The sequence below is a fragment of the Macrosteles quadrilineatus genome, unplaced genomic scaffold (assembly GCF_028750875.1).
Source record: "Macrosteles quadrilineatus isolate MER2022 unplaced genomic scaffold, UCM_ALF_1.0 Scaffold_9__3_contigs__length_116548681, whole genome shotgun sequence".
Classification (NCBI taxonomy): Eukaryota; Metazoa; Arthropoda; class Insecta; order Hemiptera; family Cicadellidae; genus Macrosteles; species Macrosteles quadrilineatus.
The window spans coordinates 51512619-51537711 of NW_026542602.1; the positions used below are offsets into that span (position 1 = coordinate 51512619).

General features: G+C 35.0%; 3 protein-coding genes and 1 non-coding gene across 6 annotated transcripts in view; 1 reads left to right on the top strand and 3 right to left on the bottom strand.

Moving 5' to 3' along the window:
• LOC129001948 (uncharacterized) overlaps positions 1–11552 on the top strand; it is a 57369-nt gene extending 45817 nt beyond the window's left edge. For all 3 annotated transcript variants that reach the window (XM_054429392.1, XM_054429391.1, XM_054429393.1), the window contains 5 exons: positions 1156–1221; positions 1698–1874; positions 2429–2608; positions 6623–6773; positions 11428–11552. In XM_054429392.1, the coding sequence (XP_054285367.1) occupies positions 1156–1221; positions 1698–1874; positions 2429–2608; positions 6623–6715 (516 nt within the window). In that variant the 3' untranslated portion in view covers positions 6716–6773; positions 11428–11552. The remainder of the gene's footprint in view (positions 1–1155; positions 1222–1697; positions 1875–2428; positions 2609–6622; positions 6774–11427) is intronic.
• Positions 9888–11990, bottom strand: LOC129001954 (glutathione S-transferase-like). The gene is made up of 4 exons (XM_054429404.1): positions 11783–11990; positions 11473–11640; positions 10488–10630; positions 9888–10104 (listed from the first exon to the last, which is right to left on the bottom strand). Exons 1-4 carry the CDS (start codon positions 11916–11918, stop codon positions 9937–9939), a joined length of 615 nt encoding a protein of 204 aa, XP_054285379.1. The 5' UTR covers positions 11919–11990; the 3' UTR covers positions 9888–9936.
• Positions 11991–15358: 3368 nt separating this feature from the next.
• On the bottom strand, positions 15359–20720 carry LOC129001956 (uncharacterized). The gene is made up of 3 exons (XM_054429406.1): positions 20444–20720; positions 19628–19829; positions 15359–17403 (listed from the first exon to the last, which is right to left on the bottom strand). The coding sequence occupies exons 1-3, from the start codon at positions 20576–20578 to the stop codon at positions 17336–17338; spliced, it is 405 nt and encodes a 134-aa protein (XP_054285381.1). The 5' UTR covers positions 20579–20720; the 3' UTR covers positions 15359–17335.
• Positions 16549–16689, bottom strand: LOC129004536 (U4 spliceosomal RNA). The gene has a single exon (XR_008491738.1). It is a non-coding gene; the product is annotated as a U4 spliceosomal RNA (small nuclear RNA).
• Positions 20721–25093: the final 4373 nt, after the last annotated feature.

Here is a 25093-nt window from a genome sequence, read left to right on the forward strand (position 1 = left end):
TTTTTGCCACCAACCCTTGTCATGGACAAACAGTGGGAGAAATTATGGGTATTTTATTGGTAAAATCACAAGAGGTGCAATAAAACTTGATCGGGGTTTTTTTTACAGAAATGTGGGCTGTACTATTCTTTTTAGAATTTATAAAACCATAAAACACTAAACTAGTATCAAAATTAATCAAGCAACGTAGTAAGGTCTTGGGTCAGGGGGGTACAGATATCCGTGTTAGTTGTCTTTTTTGCTCCGGAACGGATACACCATCCGTGGTCTCCAAGCTCAGATTTCATGTTGCTGCCTTCGAGACTAACCCCAGGAGTTATGTCTGCCTCACTAGCCGCCACAGCCCTGTGCGCTTCTTCAAGTATGTATAGGTCACTCTTTATTGGTGATCTAGCTGTAAGGGAGCTCCTGGCAAAGGCTTCTTCGCCCCCCTCCACCCTCCTCTCTGAAACAAGTTCTGATAATTTGCCCTCCCCAGAATCAATGGTCAAGCCCTCCATAATGGAGGGGTGGGATTCACACCGAGGTGCTGACCCACCAGGGGGAGTCTCTATAGTTTTTCAGACATCATGTCCTGCTCCTGAAACCCACAAGTTATCAGTTTGATAGCCGTACTGTGTTCCATTCACTCTGCCCATCAATAGGCCTACGTTCTCCAGCACCGCTGCACACACACCAGAACTGGCGGGCAGTGCAGCAGCCTTTCCGTGATACATTCACTCCGCCTGCTGCTCAGTGACACTGGGCTAGCACCGGTGTCCATCACAGTAGTTTGATAAGCCAGCATTTATACCCTGCTTAAATGGATGGGTTGTATCATCCAGCCAGCTCTTCAACCCCAAAATTGGTTTTGACTGAAGACAACTTAAAGGAGGTGATTTATGATCTGAAAAACAATCCTAAGGTTGCATTTGCAAACACTATCCCTGTAGATTTTACTGACACTAAAGCCTCAAACCAATTTAAAATCCAGGTAATTTCAACTTATCTTATTAACTCATCTTTGATATCAGGAATTTTTCCTAACAAACTCAAAATTACTAAATTAAAACCGGTATTCAAAAAAATAATGAAATCTGAGGGATTAGTTGAAAAAGCTATTATTAGTACTGTATTAGATATTATCTGGTCTAAAAGCAGTTTCTGTTTGTACAGGACGGCAGTAGCCACGGAGGTTTGGCTGTAGGAGTGGCAGACAACGCTCCCAGCTTCAACCAACAGGTAGAGTACCACAGAGAACATTCACTAGAGTAATAATAAACTTAGGGTTTCTCTTTTTTTTTGTTTGACATAGGCCTAAAAATGAAAAAAAAAATGGGTGAGGTTATCTGTAACTATACAAATTTACTTAGGATCATTAAAATATTTAGTAAAGAAAGCTTACTTTACTTTATTTCATTGAGTTGCAGCTTGCTACATTAAGTCTGCAAAATGAAAAGAATGTGAAATAAAATACCTATGTGTATCTTATTTTATAAAGAGTTCGAAACTTGTATGGTTCAAATGTGCTACATTTACTTGTCTGAATATGCTTCTATTTAGCCTACACAAAACTTTCCTGAAATTTGTTGCGCTATTTTAAACTACTCCTTCCTAAGTCACTCATAGTTAAAAAGATTTTACATTTGAAACTTAGTGGCCCGATGAGTGGTATCTGTGTTTCGTAGAATGTCCTCAAGTAACTGTTTGCTGGACAGGTGTATCGCATAGGAGACTTTGTGTATGCAGAACCGAAGGAGCGAGGCATGGACCCGATACTGCTCAACATCCAGCGACTGTGGACCAACCAGGAGGGACAGCAGATGTTGTATGGCAACCAGTACTACAGGCCAAAGGAGACCTACCACGTCACAACTAGGACGTTCCTTGAGAAGGTCAGTGTTAGATAGTTGTCAGTTGATCCCATGTCTCTATGACGATCACATTCAATCATTTCTTGATGTGTTTTGTCAGCTGGCATTACACTGACACAATACTGATAGGTAAACTGTGGCAAAAATATGGAGCAATTAATTTGTAAATTCTATCTCAAACTATGTTGCATACTAGACAGCGCTGGTTTCAGTTTTGTTGATGAGGGGAGGGTGGAGGGCACAGCAGCGATGATGTTGCCATCTAAACATGGTGCTCAGAATCTATAATACAGCAAAACAGTGTACTACTCACAGCATCACCTGGTTGCTCCTTCTTGTGTAAAGTAATCGTTTTTAGTTTTAGTTAGTGTCTGTCTACCTGAAACATAAAAATGGACAGAAAAATATTCAGAAACTTTCCTTGAGTTTAGTTACCTTTTTATTGATACTCCTGATTGCAATCTTTTTCTAACATAAGCTCACTACAAACAACATTAAACTTGTAAGGACAAACTTATCCCCAAACTCACAACTAGTTGATATGATAATAGAAGATACGACTTGTGGTGTTGCAGGAGGTATTCAAGACGAACCAGCACGTGGCGATCCCTCTCAACCAGGTGCTGGGCCGGTGTTGTGTGCTCAGTGTCAAGGACTACTTCCGCTCTCGTCCAGACAACTTTGAGGAGAAGGACGTCTACGTCTGTGACTCCCGATACTCGTCCGAAGCCAGGAGAGCCTTCAAGAAAATTAAGGTAAACGATAGGGTAACTCTAGAATTTAATTTTTTTTCCGTTCCATGCTGTTTAAGATGTTTGATTTTATATAATGTAAATATATGCTATATTATCTCCTCATTTGTGTCATGAATGAAAAATGGTTTGTGTTAAAGTATCGATGAACATAAGCTTGGTTAGAAATTTACTTTACTTACAAGTATATTAGTCCCCTATCAAATGTACATATACAGGCTCCCGTGTGCTCCTTAATGAGGGAGGTGTGGGAGTAGTCTTAGTCTCTTCGTTTGGCCTTGGAGAAATACAATTTCGATGGTGGCACTCTTGAAAATGGTGCGTTTGAACGCTGTGGGTAAAAAACAAAATAGCCGCCGTCGCAAACTTGTTTTCTTACTTATATCAGTAACCGTTAGAGTTATGAAAGAATTGTTGATACCAAAATGTAGCTATTTTAAATCTGCACAAAAAAGATTATTACAGTTTTTTATGTAGGATCAACCATTCTTTCATAAAACATAATTTTATATTTTTCATAAATAAAATTATCAGGGTGGATGTAATGTCCCAGGACTGTTAAATATTTCAAAAAGTAATAAAGGGTGTTTCAGTAAAGCGTAGTGGGCTATGCAGATTCAGATTCTATGTGCAAAAATAAGTCGAAAATGTAGTATAACATTTTTTCGACTTCGGCTTATCTTAGCCATAATCCGCCATTTTGTATTTTTTGAAAATAATTCATAACTCAAAATCCCTTAGAGATATTTTTATGAAACTTGGTATTGTCACGTCACTCCTCTTCCAAGGGGTGCGAGGGGGGGCTCGCTTGGGTGAGAGGTGGTGTAGAAAATCAGCACTCGACAAATCAACTAACCAACGAACTATTTATTTAAATAAAAGAAACGTACTTCCCTAACTTAACACTAACAAATCAAAATTAATATACCCTGATCTAAATATCAAGGTTCCGACCGACCCTCTACCCGATCACGTGACGACGCGTCGCGGATCTACCGACACTCTCTGTCTTCTGAGACCTTCTCGGCCCCGTGTCTCGCAGCTCACTGCCTCTGTTGTCGTCCAAGCACCACGGCTCGGGGATGCTGTCTCAGCAGTCTGCCCCAGCATACTGCTCGACTTGCGTGGGATATGGGCCCCACGTCACAGTATAAACTTTTAAGTCTACAACTATATACATTCTCCGAAAAAATCTTTGATCAGGCTCATCAAATTTCAAAATGGCGGCCATTAAAACTTTTTAAAGTCAAATTCCATGAAAACCAGCAATTAAAACAAAACTTTGAAACACAATATGTAAACTCCTTTTTATTACAAATCGAACGACACTTAATTTGTGAAAATCGGATGATAAATAAAAAAGTGATGTAACTTTTATAATGTTTTTGTTACTAGTTTCTATGGAATTTAACTTTGTGATTTTAAAATGACTGCCATTTTGATAATTACAACTAATAATAAAAGTTACATAACATTTTTATTTATTATCCGATTTTCGCAAATAAAGTGTTATTCGATTTTTAATAAAAAGGACTTTAAATAATGTGTTGCAAAATTTTGTTTTAATAGCTAGTTTTCATGGAATTTGACTTTAAAAATTTTCAATGGCGGCCATTTTGTATTTTACCCACAGCGTTCAAACGCACCATTTTCAAGAATGCCACCATCGAAATTGTATTTCTCAAAGGTCAAACGAAGAGATTAAGACTACTCCCACACCTGCCTCATCAAGGAGCACACAGGTGTACATTTGACAGTGGACTAATTTATAAGCCTACACGATAATTGTGTGTCCATTTCTTTTTACGTAATTTTTTCATAAGATAAGTGCTCTTTCCTCCAGAAACTATTACTATACTAAAAAATTGCATAGCCAGATCTAAACTAAGCATTAATAGAACATGACTAGCTGTGTACCCGTTCTACGCACGGGGATCTTATAGTAATCAGTTGAAACCTTCTTATATAAAGAACAGCAGTTGGTTTGCATATTTTCAGATATGCTGGCCAAACTATTATACATAACTTCATTTTATGTCGTTTGTTGTTGTTCCGGATCGGTATGACAATCAATAAAAGGCTAAATTACCTGTGTCCGCTGGTCGATCCTAATGTATCCTATTACAGGAGATGCATTTCGGCGAAATTAAATTGCCATCATCAGTCCTAAAGGTCTTGAGCTTCCCCATTAGGTGCGTCTTGGAGTTTTTGAAACACATACACGAACTGTACACTTATACACATGACGAATAAAACATAAATACACAGTAGGCCTACTTTTATTTTTACTATAGACAAGTAGACGCGCGTCGGTCGTGTGCCGAGTCTCGACTGAAAACGCTCATTTAAAAAATGTAAGTTTCCCAGCAATATACAACACTGATTCAAGGTCTATTTCCCGGTTATCAAAACTCAAAAACAATTTTATACACAAAGAATCTCTATTTTCATTTACTGTTACCCTACATATTATTGCACTTGCGATTAATTAACTCCGTTATGTAAGGAAAAACGTTTTTAATCTTAATTGGTTTGGATTTGCTTTCAAGACATGATCGGAAATGGTTGCGGTATTTGTAAACAACATTCAATGTAAACATATCAGTGACAGCTAGAAGAAATAATCTTGATTTGAACAGCTGTTCGTTATTTCATAGAAGAATATGTGCTAAACATTGGGAGAAAACTTTACAAAAAATCGCACAAAATTGGGTTTTTAAACGTCCGTCATTTTATTTACAAAGTGGTGACGCCATATTTTAATGGCTAAAGACAATTTCGCCAGTCCAGTGAATACATTAAAATGATTTGGAACTTGATAGGTACTCTCGTTTTTCAGGAGTAGGCCGCGTAAAATGGCTCTTGGGTCGTAACAGACATGAAGACAGACAGAAATTTAGATGAGACTTGTTTCGGTTTCTCTAATGTATAAAACGTAAAAATAACCTAAAAGTTTATGATTCTGAGCAATGTACAGACAAAACTCTAATTTTATTTATATAGATTATTTTATTAAATTTGTTCAATAGCGTTAATAATCAAGAACAGTTGGGTCAAACAAGAAAAAGTACAAAACAATTTTAAAGTCTTCACAGTCAGTTCGTCGGTTTAGAACATTAAAAAACCAACCTTTAGATGATTACATGAGCTTTTTAACCCTTTGTTAGACACATTACCACAAATGGATGAGGCCAATGCAAAATGATATAAGATAAAAACGATTTTAAGTATATAATATAAGTAATGTGAATGTAAAAGTTTGTTAAGAGATAATTTTCATATCAAGTTTGAAATAAACTTTTTTTATCGATTGTACAGAAGGTCAAAACCGAATCTCAAATCTCAAAACCATCAAAACTTTGGAAAAGTTTCGGTTTCAAGATTTGATCACCGAGTTTAGAGATTCACAAGTTTCAAAATTGAAGATTTTGGCAGTTTTATTCTTGAATCTACTGACATTTTTTTTGCATCATGATTATTATTTTTAACACTGTTTCCACACTAGCTGGTAGCAATAGAGCAAACACAGTAAATTGTATTCTGAACTTAGAAAGGCATCTTAAATACTATAACTGGAACAACTCAGTTTCATAACGATATATTAGCCACTAAATGTTCTATTTAGACTAATATTCACGTTTATGTTGGTGTCAGGAGTTTAATTTATTTTAATTTCAGAAAAATTATGTTGGTATGGGTTTATCAGTCACATATTTATGGTATTATGTCAGTGTCAGGAGTCCTCTTTCAGTTTCGATTTCATACTTAAGATTTTATTATTACCTATATTGTTTTCTTTAACCTTAACCTTTGTAACCAGCCAAGCAAAAAAAAGGTTTCACGTTTAGGTTTTGAGATTCGGGATTTTGACCATCTCTACTCAAAATTACATCTGAAAACAAAACATTGAGTCTTATCAAATCCAAGTTAAGTTTGTATGAAATTAATTATTTTCGCTACCACTTGCGCTAGGCCTGCTAAACTTTCAAATATCAGTATATGTTCTCTTTTGTACAGAACTGGCCACAGAGCCTGACAGCTGGCTACAAGCTATTGCCACGGGACCAAGTGTTGGAGCCGAAGCGGGTCATGTTTGATGTTTGTGTTTAGAGAGAGAGAGAAGAAACACAAGGAGGAGATTGCAGAGCTGGTGGAGAGGGAGAAACCGGTCAGTATAACTAGTCAAAGCCTTCTTGAAATGATCCATGGCTCATGGCCAGGGTTGTGATTTGTCTGATAGTTTTTTTTTTTCATTATATTGAGTTTTAGCCTCCTGATCACAGTTAAATACTAAATAATGGTGTAAATACCTGCATTTATGTGATCAATTTGTTGCTAAATTGCAACCGGTTTCGACTCACAAAGGAGTCATCGTCGGGCCAGTACAGATGTCTTCTTGCTTCATTTGAAGGTCGTCAATTCATAATAAATAAATACATTTAACACGCACACGTACATGAACATAAAAACAAACATTTAGGGCTAAAAACGAAGGATAATACAATACGGTAAAGGGACACGACGTGATCGGGCGGGTCTAGACATAACCCCCGCCCGATCACGTCGTGTCCCGTTACCATAGTTCTAAAAGAAGCATGGTTGAAAATAATATAATTTAGAAAGCATCCCGGGTTTTAGTATTTTTAGTTCAAACAACAATCTTAACCAAGGCTTCATTGTAGTATAAATAGCCTCCGGATTACGAAGAATAACTAATAATAATGGTTTAAATACCTGATCCTGGCAATCCAATTTTTGTATTCCACAAATAGTTACAACCTGCTAAGAGGTCTTCATCACAGGAGGACAAGGATGATTACTCCACATAAAGGTCATCAGGATTAAAAGTTTTTGACATATACACATAGACGAACGTCGAACACAAACACAAAGTGCACACACACATACGGCCGATAAAAAAAACCTTAACACTTAAAACATATATATACTGTTACTCACAAGACGGTAAATATACAAAAAAGATGGTAAGTGGGGATCGATTTTGATTGTAATCCAATCAAAATCGATCACTAATTCGATCAGGGTATCGATCGGGCTAATTTAACACACAAAGTTTAATATTTACAATAAAATTGAAAAAGCAGCTGGAGATGCTAGGAAAGTTTGGAAAACTATTCAAGAGGTATCAGGTAGACCATATCCACACCGTTCCCAGTGGAGGCTTTCTGTGACGGAGGCACTGCTAATCCTGACAAAAAAAATCAGCCAACAATTCAACAATTACTTATGTAGTTTACAACCTAGTTACTAGTTTTACGCTATTAACCCAGTGGGCCCGCCTGTGGTGGAGGATCCTTGACTCAGTATTAGAGCTGAAGTCGATCAATCAAAATCAACTAATAAATATCTATATATATAAAAGGCAAAGCCCTCACTGACTGACTGACTGACTGACTGACTCACTCACTCATCACTAATTCTCCCACCTCCCACTTACCTAGGAGGCTGAAATTTGGTACACTGATTCTTTAGGCATTAAATAGGAAAACTAAGTGGTTTTTATTCTGATCGGACTCTCGGGCTCCGCCCCAGTGGCTCTGGAGTTTCCCATGTTAACCTAATGAGTACTCATACTTAAATGGAATTAATGAATCATAACAGCTGTTTCAATTAAACAAGTTGGTTCTGTTCTGTGATGTTCAATAGCATTAAAGTTACAAGGATTACCAACAGAGTGCAGCACTATTATTTTTTTAAATTTATGACAACAGCTGATTTGCAACCAAAAGGTGAGTGAGCGTAGCGAACGAACTTCAACTCGGACGTGATTGAGCCATGCGAACGAGCTCACATATGAAGTTAAACGGGGCAAAGCCCGCGGGTACAGCTAGTCATCATATAAAAGACAAATACCACCGACTGTCAGATGGGTAACTTTTATATCTAAAATATACGACCTAGAATGATAAAATTTTGCATAGGGGGTTGCAATAAGACGGGGTTTTACAAAATTCAAAATTTAAGGGGGGTAAGGCGATTTCCGGTGAAATTCTACTATGTAAGCCTTTATATTTTGGTCTGTATAAGCTGAACCAATGTTTGGATCTTGAATCTGATGGGAAATTGATTGTGTGGAATTAAGCTATTTAAAATTCTTTTCCATCCAAACAGTTTTTAGGTAAAATCAGTTAAAAGACAAAACTGTGATAATTGACTTTTACGCCATGTTTGCACCTCAAAAAATGCCAGTTCCCATTGAACCAAGATTGCTAAACTTTTTATTTAATTAAAAAGGAGTAGTGTGTTTTACATAATAAAAATACAGAAATCAATAAAAACCGGTTAAAATCATATTTTATAAAGGGTTTATGTACACACTTCATTTTAGGAGTTATTGCTCATGCTATTTCTTCCAAAATACATACCAAATAAAACCTGTAACAAAAAAAATTGGAAATTTTTTATTGTAACACTTGATTTTACTATTAGTTGTTAACTTACCATTAGCTAAAAAGTTGTAAATTTTTTTGTAAAATGGAGGTTTTTAGTTAAAAGTTAATACAGGGAATAGCAAACCGTTGTACTCAGCCAATTCTCACCAGATTTTGATCATAACTAACTAACAGCTGATAAAATGATGTGCTTACAAATTTCTCAAAACAAACTTTTCTATTTATATATTTTTCCAATTAATTATGTGAGGCATCCTTTTTCTACAGTCTCTTCAAAAACTTATAAAAATGTGCTGCAGCTTGCCAAGAGTAATTCCCCAGAACTTCCTGCTATGAGCTCAGGTAAAACAATTCAAATGTAGTATATTGGTAGCCCAAGGAATAAGAAGAAACAACAAAAATCAACACTATAAATCAGAAACTTGTTGAGGCAGTGACAGAGAACATGTCACAAAAAGGATTTTATGTTACTTAATGCTACTTGATGATAGTCTATCTAACACTGCTCAATAAAGTTACGAGAAAACCAACTGTACCATTGGTAAATTTAGTTATTTTATTAGTGAAAGGAGATAGAACCGGTATAGTATTTTTGGTAGTAAAAACATTATGTAGGTTGTTCCAGAGAGAGTAGTTCGAAGCTCCTGGTAGAAGGCCGTTAATTTTTTAAACAAAGTTCTCCCTTAGTTTGACGTCAGTAGTCCCATATGTTTAAAGCTTAGGTGTTAATATATGGAAAATAACTGCAAAAGGTCATTTAGCCCATAGCAAAGTCACGACTTGATGGATTCATAGTAAAAAAGCCCAATTGAACGTATGTTCGGCGAAGCTAATAAGCAACAGCTAGGAAGTGAATAATGGTTTCCAAGTTCACAATATTTTGCTATTTTGTACAATTTATACATTTTATGGTGACAGTTAATGATCAGTGTCTGGTCTGCGATCTATCCACGTCTTGATCCTGGGTATTGTATAGACTTTGTCTTTCAACGCCTTCAGATAAGGATATCCAGATGTCAAATCAGATCCATAGATGTGACTGAGATAGTCGAGGATGGCAGCAAAGTACAGGTCCGCCCATGACAACTAAAACATATAAAACACAAACATTTTAGTGGGCATATTTCAACAACACCTGCACACTTTTTATTGCATTCGTTTGTTTCAATAGACCTAACACACAAAAAACTTATGAAAAATTAAAATTGGTTGAAAAAAGTTTTAAAATTTAAAAATGCGCTGCACTCCCGTTAATCCAACACGGAAAAGGTCTGATTGATTAAAGCTCATACTCATCCTCATGAAAAACTTAAATGTTAAGGGATATGGCTTTTGGTAACCCTTTTAAATTTCTGGATATGCAAGTAGTTATAAAATATTGGGTCTATTGTCTATTACTTTGTAATTCATATTAAAATGGACTTCTTGTAAACTTTCATAATTATTTTGGTAAAAAAGACTAAACGTACCTTCTTGTTTGCTAGATAGCCGTTATTGTTCTTAACAATGTCATTGAGTCTCCTCATGTAGAATGGAACAATCTCATTGACCAGAGGGACACGCAAGGCTGTTTTTCTCTTCTCATCTGACTCGTAGGCAACCTTAGCCAATTCTGATAAAGAGTAAAATATGTAATTAATTTTCTACAAAATAAGTCAAATATCATCAATTCAGTTTATAGCTGTACAACTTTAGGAATATTATGCAGATTGGAATTATTATATCGTACGCCTATTCCAAAACTATTATAAATTAGTTTTTAAGTACTTGTGTGAATGCCAGTGGTATGGTGAGGGGGTAGGCGTGGAAACAGTTTTCCCACTCTGCTTAAAAAAACCTACAGTATATATTGGTAAGCAAACCGTATTTTTCTGCGACATTGGTGTGTGTTTCCACACTGAAAATTTTACAACTACATCACTGGCGAATGCAGAAAGGCCTGGTGAGCTGTGCAGAGCGAGTTTCAACTTAAGTACTCATCACTTGTCACCTGACATTTTTCCTGATACAGTGTAGTCAAAGAAACTGTTTTACTTTTACATTATATCATTGACTTTTAAATACTATTATGTGCGTAAGTCATGTATATCGTATTAAAAATTTATGTTTTATAACTGACGTATGATGTCCTTAAGGAAATAAATAATCTTGAATCCAATTTAATTATCTTGTTTTTGCAACACTGACAACTGGACCGCTGCTTATTATTTCATGTTTGTAATAATCAATCGTCAATTTATAACAACACATCAAGGTACCTTTTTGTGTGAATAAAATATGTCTATTCTCGTAAACATTTAGATCATTGAGTCATATACTCTAATAAATTAATGAACATGCATAAAAAAGTGATGAAATACACAAGCTGTCTGGCCTTCAACTAATGGCACCATTATTATTTTTTGTTAGTTTACTACCATTGGTCTACTGAATGTACCACGATCATGAACTCACCGGCTCGAAGATCATTGATGGAGTCTACGATCTCGTCGATACGGAGGTCCTCCCAGTGATCTGCTCCGCACAGTCCTGCCTCCTTGGCCAAGTAGCGGCAGATAGCGATGGACTGAGACACAGCCTTACCATCCACTTCCAGCACGGGGGATTTACCCCACGGAGTAGCTGAACAATCAAGATAACCTCAGAACTATGTGCTGTAACTACATGTTATATCACACTGACTTATGAAAAGAAAAGTTTATGAAAAGATTAAAATTCAAACATAACAATTTGCTGTACTAGTTCATGGTAAATATAAACTTACTTTGTTTTATTCTTGGCCAGTCCTCTCGGTTAAAACGGTAATCTTCAAAGTCTTCACCCAAATAAGCAAACAAGAATCTAATAGGCTCGGCTAGCCCTTTGACAGGGAAATATATCAACTTATATTTTGGAGCCATATTACAAACCGAAATGTCAATTGATAAATGAAAAAGTAACTGAAATGTGCAGAGAGGCTACTAATCTCTCTCAGCTCCTATGCAGGGTAAATAACATAAACAATTAATATAAAGATAAGTCCAACATTATTATTGCATCAGTCTGATAAGATAAAGTTAGTTTTGAAAGTAAACTCCATCAAGTGTTGCAATGCTTATTTCATAATTCTAACTCTGGATGGTTCATATGCTATGCATGTTTTTGAAAATGATGTTCAAGAAAATTATCTGACAACTTCAATTTGTTACATACCTACTTACCTGACAACATTTATAAAGACACTTCATTCTTAACTTTCCTCTAGAACACAGTACGGTATTATTTATTTTTTGCCAAAGATATTTAAATGTCAAGAAACAATCTTACACCAAAAATTGCATAGGAACTTTACGAAATTGAAACCTTATATAAACAATTATTTCAACCAACTCATTCAGGTGAACAACAGGCAAAGCTAACTTTGTGACATTTGCAAACAAACTTGCGCCAAGAAGCCAAAAACAAGACGTACAACTTCTAACAAAGAGTTAAATTGAGTTGGCTATTAACTAATTAACACTCTGCAGAGTTGGAGGAATTGTTATTGAAGGAATCACTTTACAAACTGGTTTCTGGAGAAATGTGCATTAATTGAGTTTCTTTAAACTCGATTATTGATGTGAGATCGTTTGTTAGAAAATCTGAATACTCCTCGTTCAAAATCGAGTTCATGGGTTGTATACAAAAACCCGTTTTCATCACTTTGTATACAAAAACAAAAAAAGTACTTTGTAATGAAAAGTATAATCTTCTACTCGTCAAAAAATTCCATTCCTTGGCTCAAAAGTTGTTTGCCGCGCTTGTAAACCACTATCTTGCCCCAAAATGTGAAAATGAGTCACTTTTGGGACTAGTAGTGAAATATACTATAACTACTAATAATAAATACATAAACTATTAATAAATACATAACTATTATATTATTAAAGTGATACGATCAAATTTTATGTAAATGGTTAAGTCCTTTAACCAAATAAAATAATATGCATATATGGTACATCAAAATTAAGCTCAGAGTGTGTGGAATTGCGGAAAAGTATTGGTGTGAACAAATTATATTAGGGCTCTGCCCCACAGGCCGATTTCCAAAGGGCTACGCCATACACGTTTAAGAAGTTTACGTTATTCAATTAATTTAGTGAACAACAGCTGGTCAATGCAATTGACAATAGTTTATTTGTTTACACTTTTGTTTAGTTATTTAAATTATTTACTTTTATTTTCTAAAAAGGCGTGCGTAAATTAACACTGATGCTATTACTAGCTGTTGATACAAGTGGGTGCTTTAAGGTGTTAGGACAATGAATATGAGATGAACAATACATGTCTGTTGGTCGTTCCAAGAGGTTGTCACCGATCTTTTACAGGACTTCGTGAAAGAGAGCTCAGGTACAACCCGTATCCACCTTGGCCACCTCAGAATGTAAGGTATGAAGGTTTACAGCTTTTAACATTCCTTCTGCTGATAGGAATTTCTTGAACTTGGACCCTTCAAACGAAATATAAAGTCAAAAATCATTAAATTAATTTAATGGTGGCTTCTGTACACCCGTGATTATGCGGGTAAAACCTCTGCTTGTTTATTCTTATTTTCATAAGTACAGAAAATCTCATTTATTTTTTAAGTATACATTTGGTGGTAGATGTATGGTTGTAATCTGATGTGTGAATAGGGTTTTCCTGGAATTTCTGTTTGAACTTTTTAATAACACTTACTTTGTGATAGCTACTACAAATTTCCCACGCCTACTCTTACTGAATTCAACAAAGCTCTGGTGTTTTTGTACATATTTCCTTAAACTTGGTGTTGTTGTACTTGTTAGTTTTTCCAACCAGAAATCCTCTGTAAAATGTCTTAAACGAGTACAATATTTTCAACATTTCAATTTAAAGTAGTTTCAAATTTTACTTTTTTGCAAGAATCGTTGATTGGGGCCTAAAGAATATAAGATAGAAGAAAGGATGTAGATCTTTTTGAAGGACAATATATTTAGGCGTAGATAGACGCTTAAACCAACTTTCTATCATTAACCTTTTTAGAGTAGACAACATCATCGATTTTTTTCATCTACTAGATGTCCCCAACAATAATCAAAAGTCAAACTTTGTCAGATTTTCAGTGTATAATCCACCCGTGTGGCGCCCGGTCTAATACAATGGCAACTAAGGGACGAATTTAATAGTGGAATCCAAACCACATTTTTGCCTTGTAATTGAAAAATTGGTCTAATTATCAGGATAGTACTGCGGATAGTCGTAGTACTCACTAGTGTGGACGTTAATCCACACCAGGGAGTAACATTTGTCTCAGATTTGGAATAGTTGGCTTGGCTGCGAAGGAAGCTCCGTGGAGATTTAAGTTAAATTTAAATACAACCCTTGTAATTTTCTCTAGGATTAAAATCTGTTAAAATCCATTTCCATACTGAAATCATGAACCCCGTGCCAGTAACTGATACAAAATGAAACAGGTGTTATTCATTCATGCAAATCAGTTAAGGGTGTTGTGACGTATATTTTAAATTTCTTATTTTCCAGACTTGAGACTTTACTGTACCTTATTATAGTGTTAACATTTCATTTGGTCTTTTGTTAACATCAAAATAAAATATACTAGTTGCTCTGCCCGTGCTTTGCTACGGGGTAAAAGATTTAGAATAAAATAATTTGGTTTTTTAAATCTACTATAAGAAACAGTTACAACACACTTTTCAGGAAACATATATATAGGCAAAGCTCAATCCCTACTTATTGATTATTTAAATGGAGATCTCTTTATGTATTACCAGCATTTTATATAGTGTATTGAATTTAAACAATTAAACCATGTGTTGTTTGTTTATATTCAACTAACAACATATACACACGCAAAATATCTTGACACTACTGAAGTAAGATTTATTTAACAGCTGGGTAAGTAAATTTTCTTAATTGTTTTACTGTAGGTACCGTGGGTAAGCGGTGGAAGTAACTATGATATTTCAGGAAAGAATTGAATAACTTCTTGATCCGGGACCAATTTACTTTTTCATTTTGATTTCCCCAAACGCAAAAAAACACTCGGTAAAATGTATACATATATCTCCGTGAGGGTAACTCAAGTAAATCTTTGCCGGATTTTGATGAAATTTGGATTGAAGATGTAGGGCTGGATGAACTTGAGTGAGATAATCAAGTTTAAGTCATAATAATTAATTCAACTAGTAAAGTTATAAAAGTTTTTGTATAGTACTATTATAAGATAACAACAAACATTTCATTTATGTATTCAATAAAAGATTTTTGGGAGGAACTAGATAATAGACTGAAACATATTTAGTGTTTGTCTAGAGGAAAATGTCACAAAAAAGCAATCGCCAGTAAACGATAAAGTTTTATTATTTATAAACAATGTTTGCCACAACATTACAATCTATACAAATGGTTTCTCATTTGCCTCTCTTTCTGGCTTGCAAACTTATAAACAACTTGATAAATAAAACCTTATAAATAAAAGTAAAAGTTTAAATACAACAGGTAAGCCTATAATATGAATAAATAAATAAGTTTAAATATGTCGTAAAAACTTTATATACACAATAACTACAAAATACTAGACTAAACATAATGGGCTCTCCTATGGGGAAAATACTAAAATAACTAAAAAATAGTTTAACTTAAAGATTTAATTTAAATTTACTTTTTAGAATCTTGTCTTATGACTAACATTAAGGAAAATTTGTTAATGAATAAAACAGGTACTGTACCTTATAGTTTTGTATACAAATTAAATATGAAGCCCTATCAAAACCAAAACATGAGAGAAATAATATAACCATAGGAGGAATAAGTAAAAATTTAAGAAAACGGTAACAATATTTTGAGCACAACAATTAATTGCTAAATATTAAGTCATTGATGCAAAGGAACATAACCTCTAAGCTACAGGTCTTAAATAAGTAAAAAAAGCAAACATTTATTTACAAATTATGCTACTTAAGTACAAAATATTGAATAGATAAAAAGAAATACAGGATTAATACCACTTCGTTTTGACACCGATATTTGGGGTAGTTTGGACTTATTTAGAAATTGTCAGGATTTCTGTTCGTCTCGAAATTTTCAACAAAAATATCTAAAATACTGAAAGAAAAGTTTCCAATATTGATTGTAAAACTGTGAACTGTTACAGTGCAATTTGCAGCAGAAAGAAAAGAGTGTTTATTTTTATCCTTAAATGATTAAGCAGATGATTTAAAAAGATGCCTAATTCCTCGTTTCTGCATGTCACCACTTTAAAGTGTTCAGCTCATCAGAATTTTATTACATTTTATTAAGGTTCATGTTGAGAATTTTTATAGATAATCACAATCTGGGATACTCTGATGTGGGAAATTTAACACATAATTATGAAGTAATACAATTTAAGTCATATTGTAGTATTTACTTCTTCTTCATCAATCAGGTATATAAATACAGTATGATAATTTGAGTACCGTATAAAGAATTGAGTGCCCTCAACATCAACATTTAGTTCAAGGCTTAGCTTGTTTGAGTGATGAGGTTTATGAGCCCCCGTAAAGGCTGCCAAAAATTGCCGATGTGGGCTATATTTCAAGCCCCCATGGCGGGGTATTGGTAAAAGTTTTCAATTAGCAATAATCGCACCTCAGTTGAACTTCTTTGGTTACGATATTGCCACTGCGCAAAGTTGTCAAGATGGGTGAATTCAAGGTACCCAACCAATCATGGATGCAGTTTTCGAAGCGAGAACCAAACGGTAAATTACAATATTGTTGTCTTAAACAAATTACTATTACTTTAAAAGTTATTTAAACCTACTTAAAACATATTACTAACCACTTTCTGAGGATATTATTTCTCGAAAGCTGTCTGTAATTATTTTAATTTATTAGGAAACATAACTACCATTTGTTGAAATCACTGAATCGCTCTAGCGGTTACACTCGGTACTACTGTTGCTGTACGTAGTTTCGTTTTGCACCGCTAGAGTGCAGCTATTATCATACTGTATTAATTTAGCATTGTTGTCGAAGAAAGATTTCCATACACATAATATTAGGGACAAATATTAATTTTAAAATTTGTTGATAATGATTCAATTTAATACATAAACCTATTAGCTTTGGCTGTAATAATCATAATAATTTAAGTGAGGATATCACACTCATTTTTGAAAATATACAACAAAAATTAACTGAAACCCCTAATTTTTTTATTGTTTTTGTTGTTCTTAACAACAGTTCAAGAATAGGAAAAATAATTATACTTCTATATACAAAGGAATTGGCTGTAGGGAATTGTCAACTTATTAGTTCACTTATGACCAGAGCAGTTTTTAGTTCCGCCAATAGGAGTTCCTCTTGCGACCCATGTTGCAAATCTTGAAATGGCACAGTGACATGTCTGGAAAATAAAATATTGTGTTTCAAAATTTGGGCAATTTAAAACATAATTTGCATATGTTTTACAGAATGCTTAACAGTGTTTCAAGTCTTCATTATTATGTTTAGCGCATGAAATATCCAAATGAGCTGCACTAGCATATTCGCCTATATACAGATGTGCGTTCTTTTTCTTATTTCCGAATTTTTTCAGTCAGCCTTTTATGTCAAACACACACACGTTTCTCTATTTTGATTAGTTATGTTTACAAATTATTTCACCTTGTTTTAACTCTTCTAGTAGCCTATTTATTTCCTTTATTTATTTATTTACAGGAACCTTTTCATTGGTTCAAAAACTTGTATTGGTTTTTAGGTTATTCTCTTAACTGGCAATAGTTATTTGTGTGACTAAAGTGCGAAGTGGCACTTTGCTGCACACGAGAGAAATGTTTATAACTGTTGGAAAGTTTCTTGAGTGCAACAAATGCAATTTGCACTCGCGTTACACTAGTTTTCCTACACTAACTATAAAACGTAGAAATACTTAGTCTTTCAAACACTATACAACACGTTTTTGTTTTTAGGTTAGGTTAAATTCAAGCGCTGAATGAAATGGGAAACGCTGCACCAGCTGATCGTAGTCATAGTATATTTAAGTGTTGCCAACTTATTTTCAAGCTTACACTACACGTATTACGTGCCTAATAAAAGCACGCTGTTTTGTGTTGTTTGGTTGGAATACTGGAGTGTGACAAAAAAGAGTGCATCAATTAGCAACTTTCTGTACTATAATCAGTGCAAGGAAGCCCACTTTGTCATGTGACTGTAGGAAAACTAAATGTATGACAAAAAACGGGTTATACGTTTTAGAGGACTGTTACTTAACATAAATTACAAACAATAAAACACATCTTTGATGTTAACAAAGTTTTTCGAATTCAAAAAACTTTAAACAATTAAAGTAACCTGTAAGTACTTATGTAAACACAAAATAAATCAAAGGATGATAATTAAAGCCTTTTGCTTCCAGCGTTTCCAAAACTTATTCATCAAAGACACAGCAAAATGCACTTCTTTAAACAAAAGTTCTGAGAGGTTTGTACAGAAACTTTTCAATTATAGAATCTTTTATATTATGTAATATTTTAAATAATGGAATTATAAAACAGTATTGTCAATATGAGTTTCATCGATAAAACTATTTCAGTTGAAAAATCAAATAAATACTACAAAGGATAGTTAAAATTCATAATGTAGCCCCTGAAATGTTTAATCCCACTGTCATATGGTATTTACCTTATTTAGTAATATAATGAATAGGTAGCTCCCTAAATGGTTTGCCTTCTTTTCTGCTATTAAATTTGTACTTTATTATTTAAAAACAATTTTTTGTGTTACTTTGTCAACACAATAATTAATATATGTTTAATTACTAAAACTCTCTTACATTTGAATTTGTCCAAAAACGATGTAACACAACATTGAATAAATACAATTTTTTTTTACAAAACTGTATAGTAAATTTGTTAATCAGGAACATTTTCTTTTAGAAAATAACTGGACAAATGTTTCAGCAACAATAATGGACAGCTGATGTCTGCAACTTCAGCTGGTACTTTATTTTGCCCTAGGGGGAAAGAGCTACTTTAGACCTGCAACCCATGTATTGGAATCAGCTGTTTTTGTTACAGTATGGCGTTATAGTATATTTCATCACTAGGGTGTAAAGTGACTCATTTCGACCCAAGCTCAAGTTTCACTTAGGTTTGTCTCAATCTTCAAGTTCCTTGGCATCGCCTGTCGCCTCGGTTATTGAACGAGGGTTTAAAAGACACCTTTTGCCCCTGTGACGAGTTATAAAGCTATAAAACAAAAATACATAACGTACGCAAAACCTATCAAACGAGTGTTAACTAGTTTTCAATTTTTGTATACAAACAAGCTGCTGTTTAGAAAGTGATTCAATAATATTTTTGTCTATTACGATTGCGTCAGTATACATTAAACCATCAATAATGACATATCGAACTATTGACAAGAATGCTAATGCAACAACATTAACCGATTAAATCAATCAATACATCCTTTCTTTTCTATGCATACGATTGTTTACAATCAAAGTTTAAAACAGCTGGTTTTAGACTGGAGCTAATTTAGACTGTAACTGTATTTGGAAACATCTGTTTTTGCTAAAGTAAGACGAAAAATCAATTCCAAAGAGCATAAAAATAATGATAACTTACAGCTGCCCCTCTTGTCCTTGAGGTAGTCGTCCTTTTCAATCTTTGCCTGTAGAGGAAGGGCCAAGGGTAGTTCCTCGCCCTCCTCCCTCTCCTCTAACTCTAGTAGTCTTTGCCGTTGTTGTTGTTGCTGCAGGGCTGCCAACTGTAGAATCTGGTACATGTCTGCCATCCTCCGTAACTCGTTACTCGACCCTTCACTGGCCTGCAGAATATACTCTGTGATAAGTATTTCGGCATTGAATAAACATGTGGTATTTTATCACACAAAATCTATCATTTACAGAAGCTTAGAGTCAAAACTTCTTCAGTTAATCGTATCATTTCGTTTCAGTTAACTTCCAAAGAAGGTGTCGAAACAATCCGTTAAGGACAAGCGTAAATTCTAATCAATATTTCCACCAGTCAACAAACCTTCAAATTCTACAACGCTACAGTTCCATTTTTACCTCTTGAATTTACATGATAAGGAAGAGGAATATATACCTTTGGTGAGTTTTTTTTTACATTTTACATTTTTATAAAAATAAAAATAGAATAATCCTTTTAAATGATTAAATGGTTTAGAAAGATGATTAAGAACTTTGATATTATAACTTGTGACTGATTTTGTCCTTTTAAAAGCCATACAGTAGAAACTGTTGAATTTATGTTTCAATTTTCAACCCTTTATCTTTTTTGTGTTCCTTACAGTAATAAGTTGTAAAGGTTTGTTATCTTATAATCTTTTAATATAAGAACCAAGATAAAGATTGAGTTGCGTTTTCGTTTACTGTCCCTTAAAAAGCTGTCCAATTAAAACCATTGTAAGGACTTTACCTGTTGGAGGGAAGCCAGGAGACCTAGAGCGTCCTGAGCTGGGACCTGCTGAACCTCCTCCTCTGTACCCATCCCTCCTGTGACTGTGAGGAAGCAACACAGGACCAGGGACCACCAGGACACTGAGCAGGACATTCCTGTAACATACAACAGAGGTTATGATCTATAGAGAGAGGCCAGGAGACCTAGAGCGTCCTGAGCTGGGACCTGCTGAACCTCCTCCTCTGTACCCATCCCTCCTGTGACTGTGAGGAAGCAACACAGGACCAGGGACCACCAGGACACTGAGCAGGACATTCCTGTAACATACAACAGAGGTTATGATCTATAGAGAGAGGCCAGGAGACCTAGAGCGTCCTGAGCTGGGACCTGCTGAACCTCCTCCTCTGTACCCATCCCTCCTGTGACTGTGAGGAAGCAACACAGGACCAGGGACCACCAGGACACTGAGCAGGACATTCCTGTAACATACAACAGAGGTTATGATCTATAGAGAGAGGCCAGGAGACCTAGAGCGTCCTGAGCTGGGACCTGATGGACCTCCTCCTCTGTACCCATCCCTCCTGTGACTGTGAGGAAGCAACACAGGACCAGGGACCACCAGGACACTGAGCAGGACATTCCTGTAACATACAACAGAGGTTATGATCTATAGAGAGAGACCAGGAGACCTAGAGCATCCTGAGCTGGGACCTGCTGAACCTCCTCCTCTGTACCCATCCCTCCTGTGACTGTGAGGAAGCAACACAGGACCAGGGACCACCAGGACACTGAGCAGGACATCCCTGTGACACACAACACAGGTTATGATCTATAGAGAGAGGCCAGGAGACATAGAGCGTCCTGAGCTGGGACCTGCTGAACCTCCTCCTCTGTACCCATCCCTCCTGTGACTGTGAGGAAGCAACACAGGACCAGGGACCACCAGGACACTGAGCAGGACATCCCTGTGACATACAACACAGGTTATGATCTATAGAGAGAGACCAGGAGACCTAGAGCATCCTGAGCTGGGACCTGCTGAACCTCCTCCTCTGTACCCATCCCTCCTGTGACTGTGAGGAAGCAACACAGGACCAGGGACCACCAGGACACTGAGCAGGACATCCCTGTGACATACAACACAGGTTATGATCTATAGAGAGAGACCAGGAGACCTAGAGCATCCTGAGCTGGGACCTGCTGAACCTCCTCCTCTGTACCCATCCCTCCTGTGACTGTGAGGAAGCAACACAGGACCAGGGACCACAAGGACACTGAGCAGGACATCCCTGTAACATACAACAGAGGTTATGATCCATCCCTTGCAAGTAAAAAAATCCTCTGCCCCTCAATACCCACATTTTTTCGTATTTTTTGTTTTGTCTTTTTAATGAAATGTGTGAAAGTAGTTGATTTCCTACCCTTCCAACCCTCTCGTATCGTTACTCCGTGTTCCAAGTGGCTACAAACCTTGCGAGACAAACACACTTCAACTTGTCCTTGCTCCTGGATCTTTGCTAAATGTAAAATAACTGTGTCACACATTCTTAACTTCAGACATAAAGTGACATACATAAGACATTCTTACTTTACGAATAGGCTTGCCACAACATAGGTTATTTATTCCATTCAAGATTTAACTTCATCAAATTATTGACAATCAACTATTAATTGATAATTTAACCATTTTTTTTAGCTGTTTTGGTTGGTCTATTTTGGTTTAACTGTTTTGGTTGAACTATTTTGGTTCAGCTGTTATGGTTGAACTATATGTTGGTTTAGCTATTTTGGTTGAACTATTTTGGTGTAGCTGTTTTGTTTGAACTATATTTTGGTTTAGCTGTTTTGGTTGAACGATTTTGGTTTAGCTGTTTTGGTTGAACGATTTTGGTTTAGCTGTTTTGGTTGAACTATTTTTGTTAAAAAAGCCTAGTGTGCGGGAAGATTTTAAAATGGAATAAAGTGGTTCATTTTTTACTCATCGGTAAAGCACTTATTGTTTACCACTGCACTTTTACGATTTTTCCTAATACATTTTGATGCAGAACTAAAACAGCTAAATAAGCATAGCTGGATTAGAAGCTAAAAACTATAGTTTTACAAATATGCTAAGTAAAATTATTGTGTTTCTCACAGAAAGTACGTATATTAAAATATTTTACGGGGTAATTACGTAACAAAACATCATCTGACAAAAAATGGGCGCAGATGTATTATAAAATATACAAAATGAATGGATATTATGACCCTTATAAACTCTAAGGGATGTTTAAGGTTGTGGCAGTTTTATTGTACAGATCCTCATTATTGGGCTCCTGCTGTGACCAGCTGTCTTGGGCTGAGGAAACTGTTCACCCATCACACAATAAATTGTTATTTACTACACTTTATATTTTACCACTGCAAATCCAAGTATATTTTCAATCTTTAAGTATTTAAAAATCATAACTGAAATATTGTGTTTAAAATCCAATTACAGTACTGTATGTTTGTTTACTACGTTATGATTTTTACCTGTAGCCGTTTCAGTTCAGTTCTTAGAATTGAAGTATCAAACCAGCATGATTCATAACAGGATAGTTTTTCATAACAACACGGGTAACGGACCAATGAGGTTAAATAATGTGGGAGAAGAAGTAAAATTATAATTATTTGAAATTCAACTAATCAGCTGTTCAGGCCAATTTAATTGTTGAGTGGTGCAAGTGGTGTTTGGTACAATGTTTCGTTGCATCACTTTCAGTGGCGATTAGAGGTAAACGAAAACATAACCTCTTTTAGTAGTATTAGTAGTGGTTTTTAGTAATTAAAACACTGTCGTATGTAATGTGGTGTACGCAACTCGCGTAAATAGTGTTAACGACACGAGTAGAAAATTTAAGGTACGACTACTGTTAATTAACATTCTTATTAACTCTGTTATATTTTGCTTGGTTGTTAACAGTATAAGTTTTAAAATATTCTATTAGACTCCTTGTATTCAAATAAGGTCAACTTGTAAAATATGAGTTAGGCCTATGGAAAGTGCTAAAAATCCAATAATTATACAAGCATTGGATTATAATATAGGGAATAAAAGTATTACAAATAGTTTTTATAGGTTCCTTGCTATTGACTCCTATAATGTATAGGCACAATTTTTATTCATAGATAACATTAGACTGCAATGGTTTGTCTTATTTGATTTGTTGGTGTTATCTTTGACTATTTACAACAGACTATCTTCAGTATCCAATGGTGTTATTTAAATAAATTGAGACATTGAATACATTTTAGGGAAACCCTATTCATTATTAGTTTTTAAGTATAATAAATCATTATTTTTGTTACCTATATAGGGGTTTTGTAGAAAAAGAGTGTTCTCTTATTGCACATATTTCTTTATTGGTGTATCTTGCCTCATGTATGTACCTATATAAATATTCAATATTTTAAATCTTATAAAGAAACAGCACCTTTTAAGCCTTGTGGGAAGATCATTATTTAATGTTTACAAACCACAGAATATAGATTCGTGAATTCATTCATGTTCAAACTTGACTTAATTTATCCATCCCAGTGGAAGATAACTTTTAGAAGTTATCTAGTTACCTAGGTTATGTCTAGGATATGTCTAGGATATGTAGTATCTAGGATATGTCTAGTTATCTAGTTATCTAGTTATTTAGATGAGTCATAAGTCATAATAAAAGATCAAATATTCCACATGGTTCCTGCACAGTAAAGAGAGTAAATAAAAACAAAATTTGGAATATATAAGTTAACAGAAAGTTAGGTGATAATTAGTTAATTTTAAACTGCAATCAAAAGAACTATTGAAATAATATCTTATCATAGCCACTTAAACACTTTCAAAACTGTGATTCTTGATTTTACAACATATTATTTACTCTCAATTTTTATCGAGGTTGTCAAAACGTTCCTTCTTCAGATTTTGAGGAAATTGGAAGATTGGCGAGGTGCCGTGATGTGGTTTAACAAAATATCTATTTCCCAAGACAAATAGTTTCCTTCAAGGGTAAGGGTGTTTCAAAGGTTAATCCCCATTCTCACAACATCCGGTAAAAGATGACACCCTGTGATTTCTTGAGTGTTGATAAAAGATGTGTTTTCACTGCTAAACACTGTTACAGAATATTGTTTTAAGATCAGCAACATTATTTTATAAGTTTAATTTTTTTCAATTTACCTCGTCTACACCAATGGCATTTTTTTACGTTTTGAAAAGGGAACAATCCAAACCGTAGTCTCCCCTACTATCTGGCGATATTTCTTAGATAGCATAATTCATTTTGATAACCCAAAGGCAAATATCATCTACTTCCACTAATGGTCTCGTTTGAATTCGAACCAGTAACCTTCAGATTTGAAGGCGAGCACTATAACCTATCGACTAGAGAAGAATTACCTAAAGTTACAGCTTAAGCTGTTACAAGAATAAGCTTTTTATATGTATAATTTTTGTACGAAAAACTATTGATAGATTTTAAGTATTTGTTTTTAAACGGAACAAAACAGACAGTCCTGCCATGAAAATTGAAGTATTATTATCAATTACGTTTTAATCAATAAAAATATGTTGAAAATACCATAAACCCTGTTTTCTGTAAATATAAATTAATGTTTCCAAGCTGGGGTAAGATAAAGATAAGAACGGATAAGTTTTAC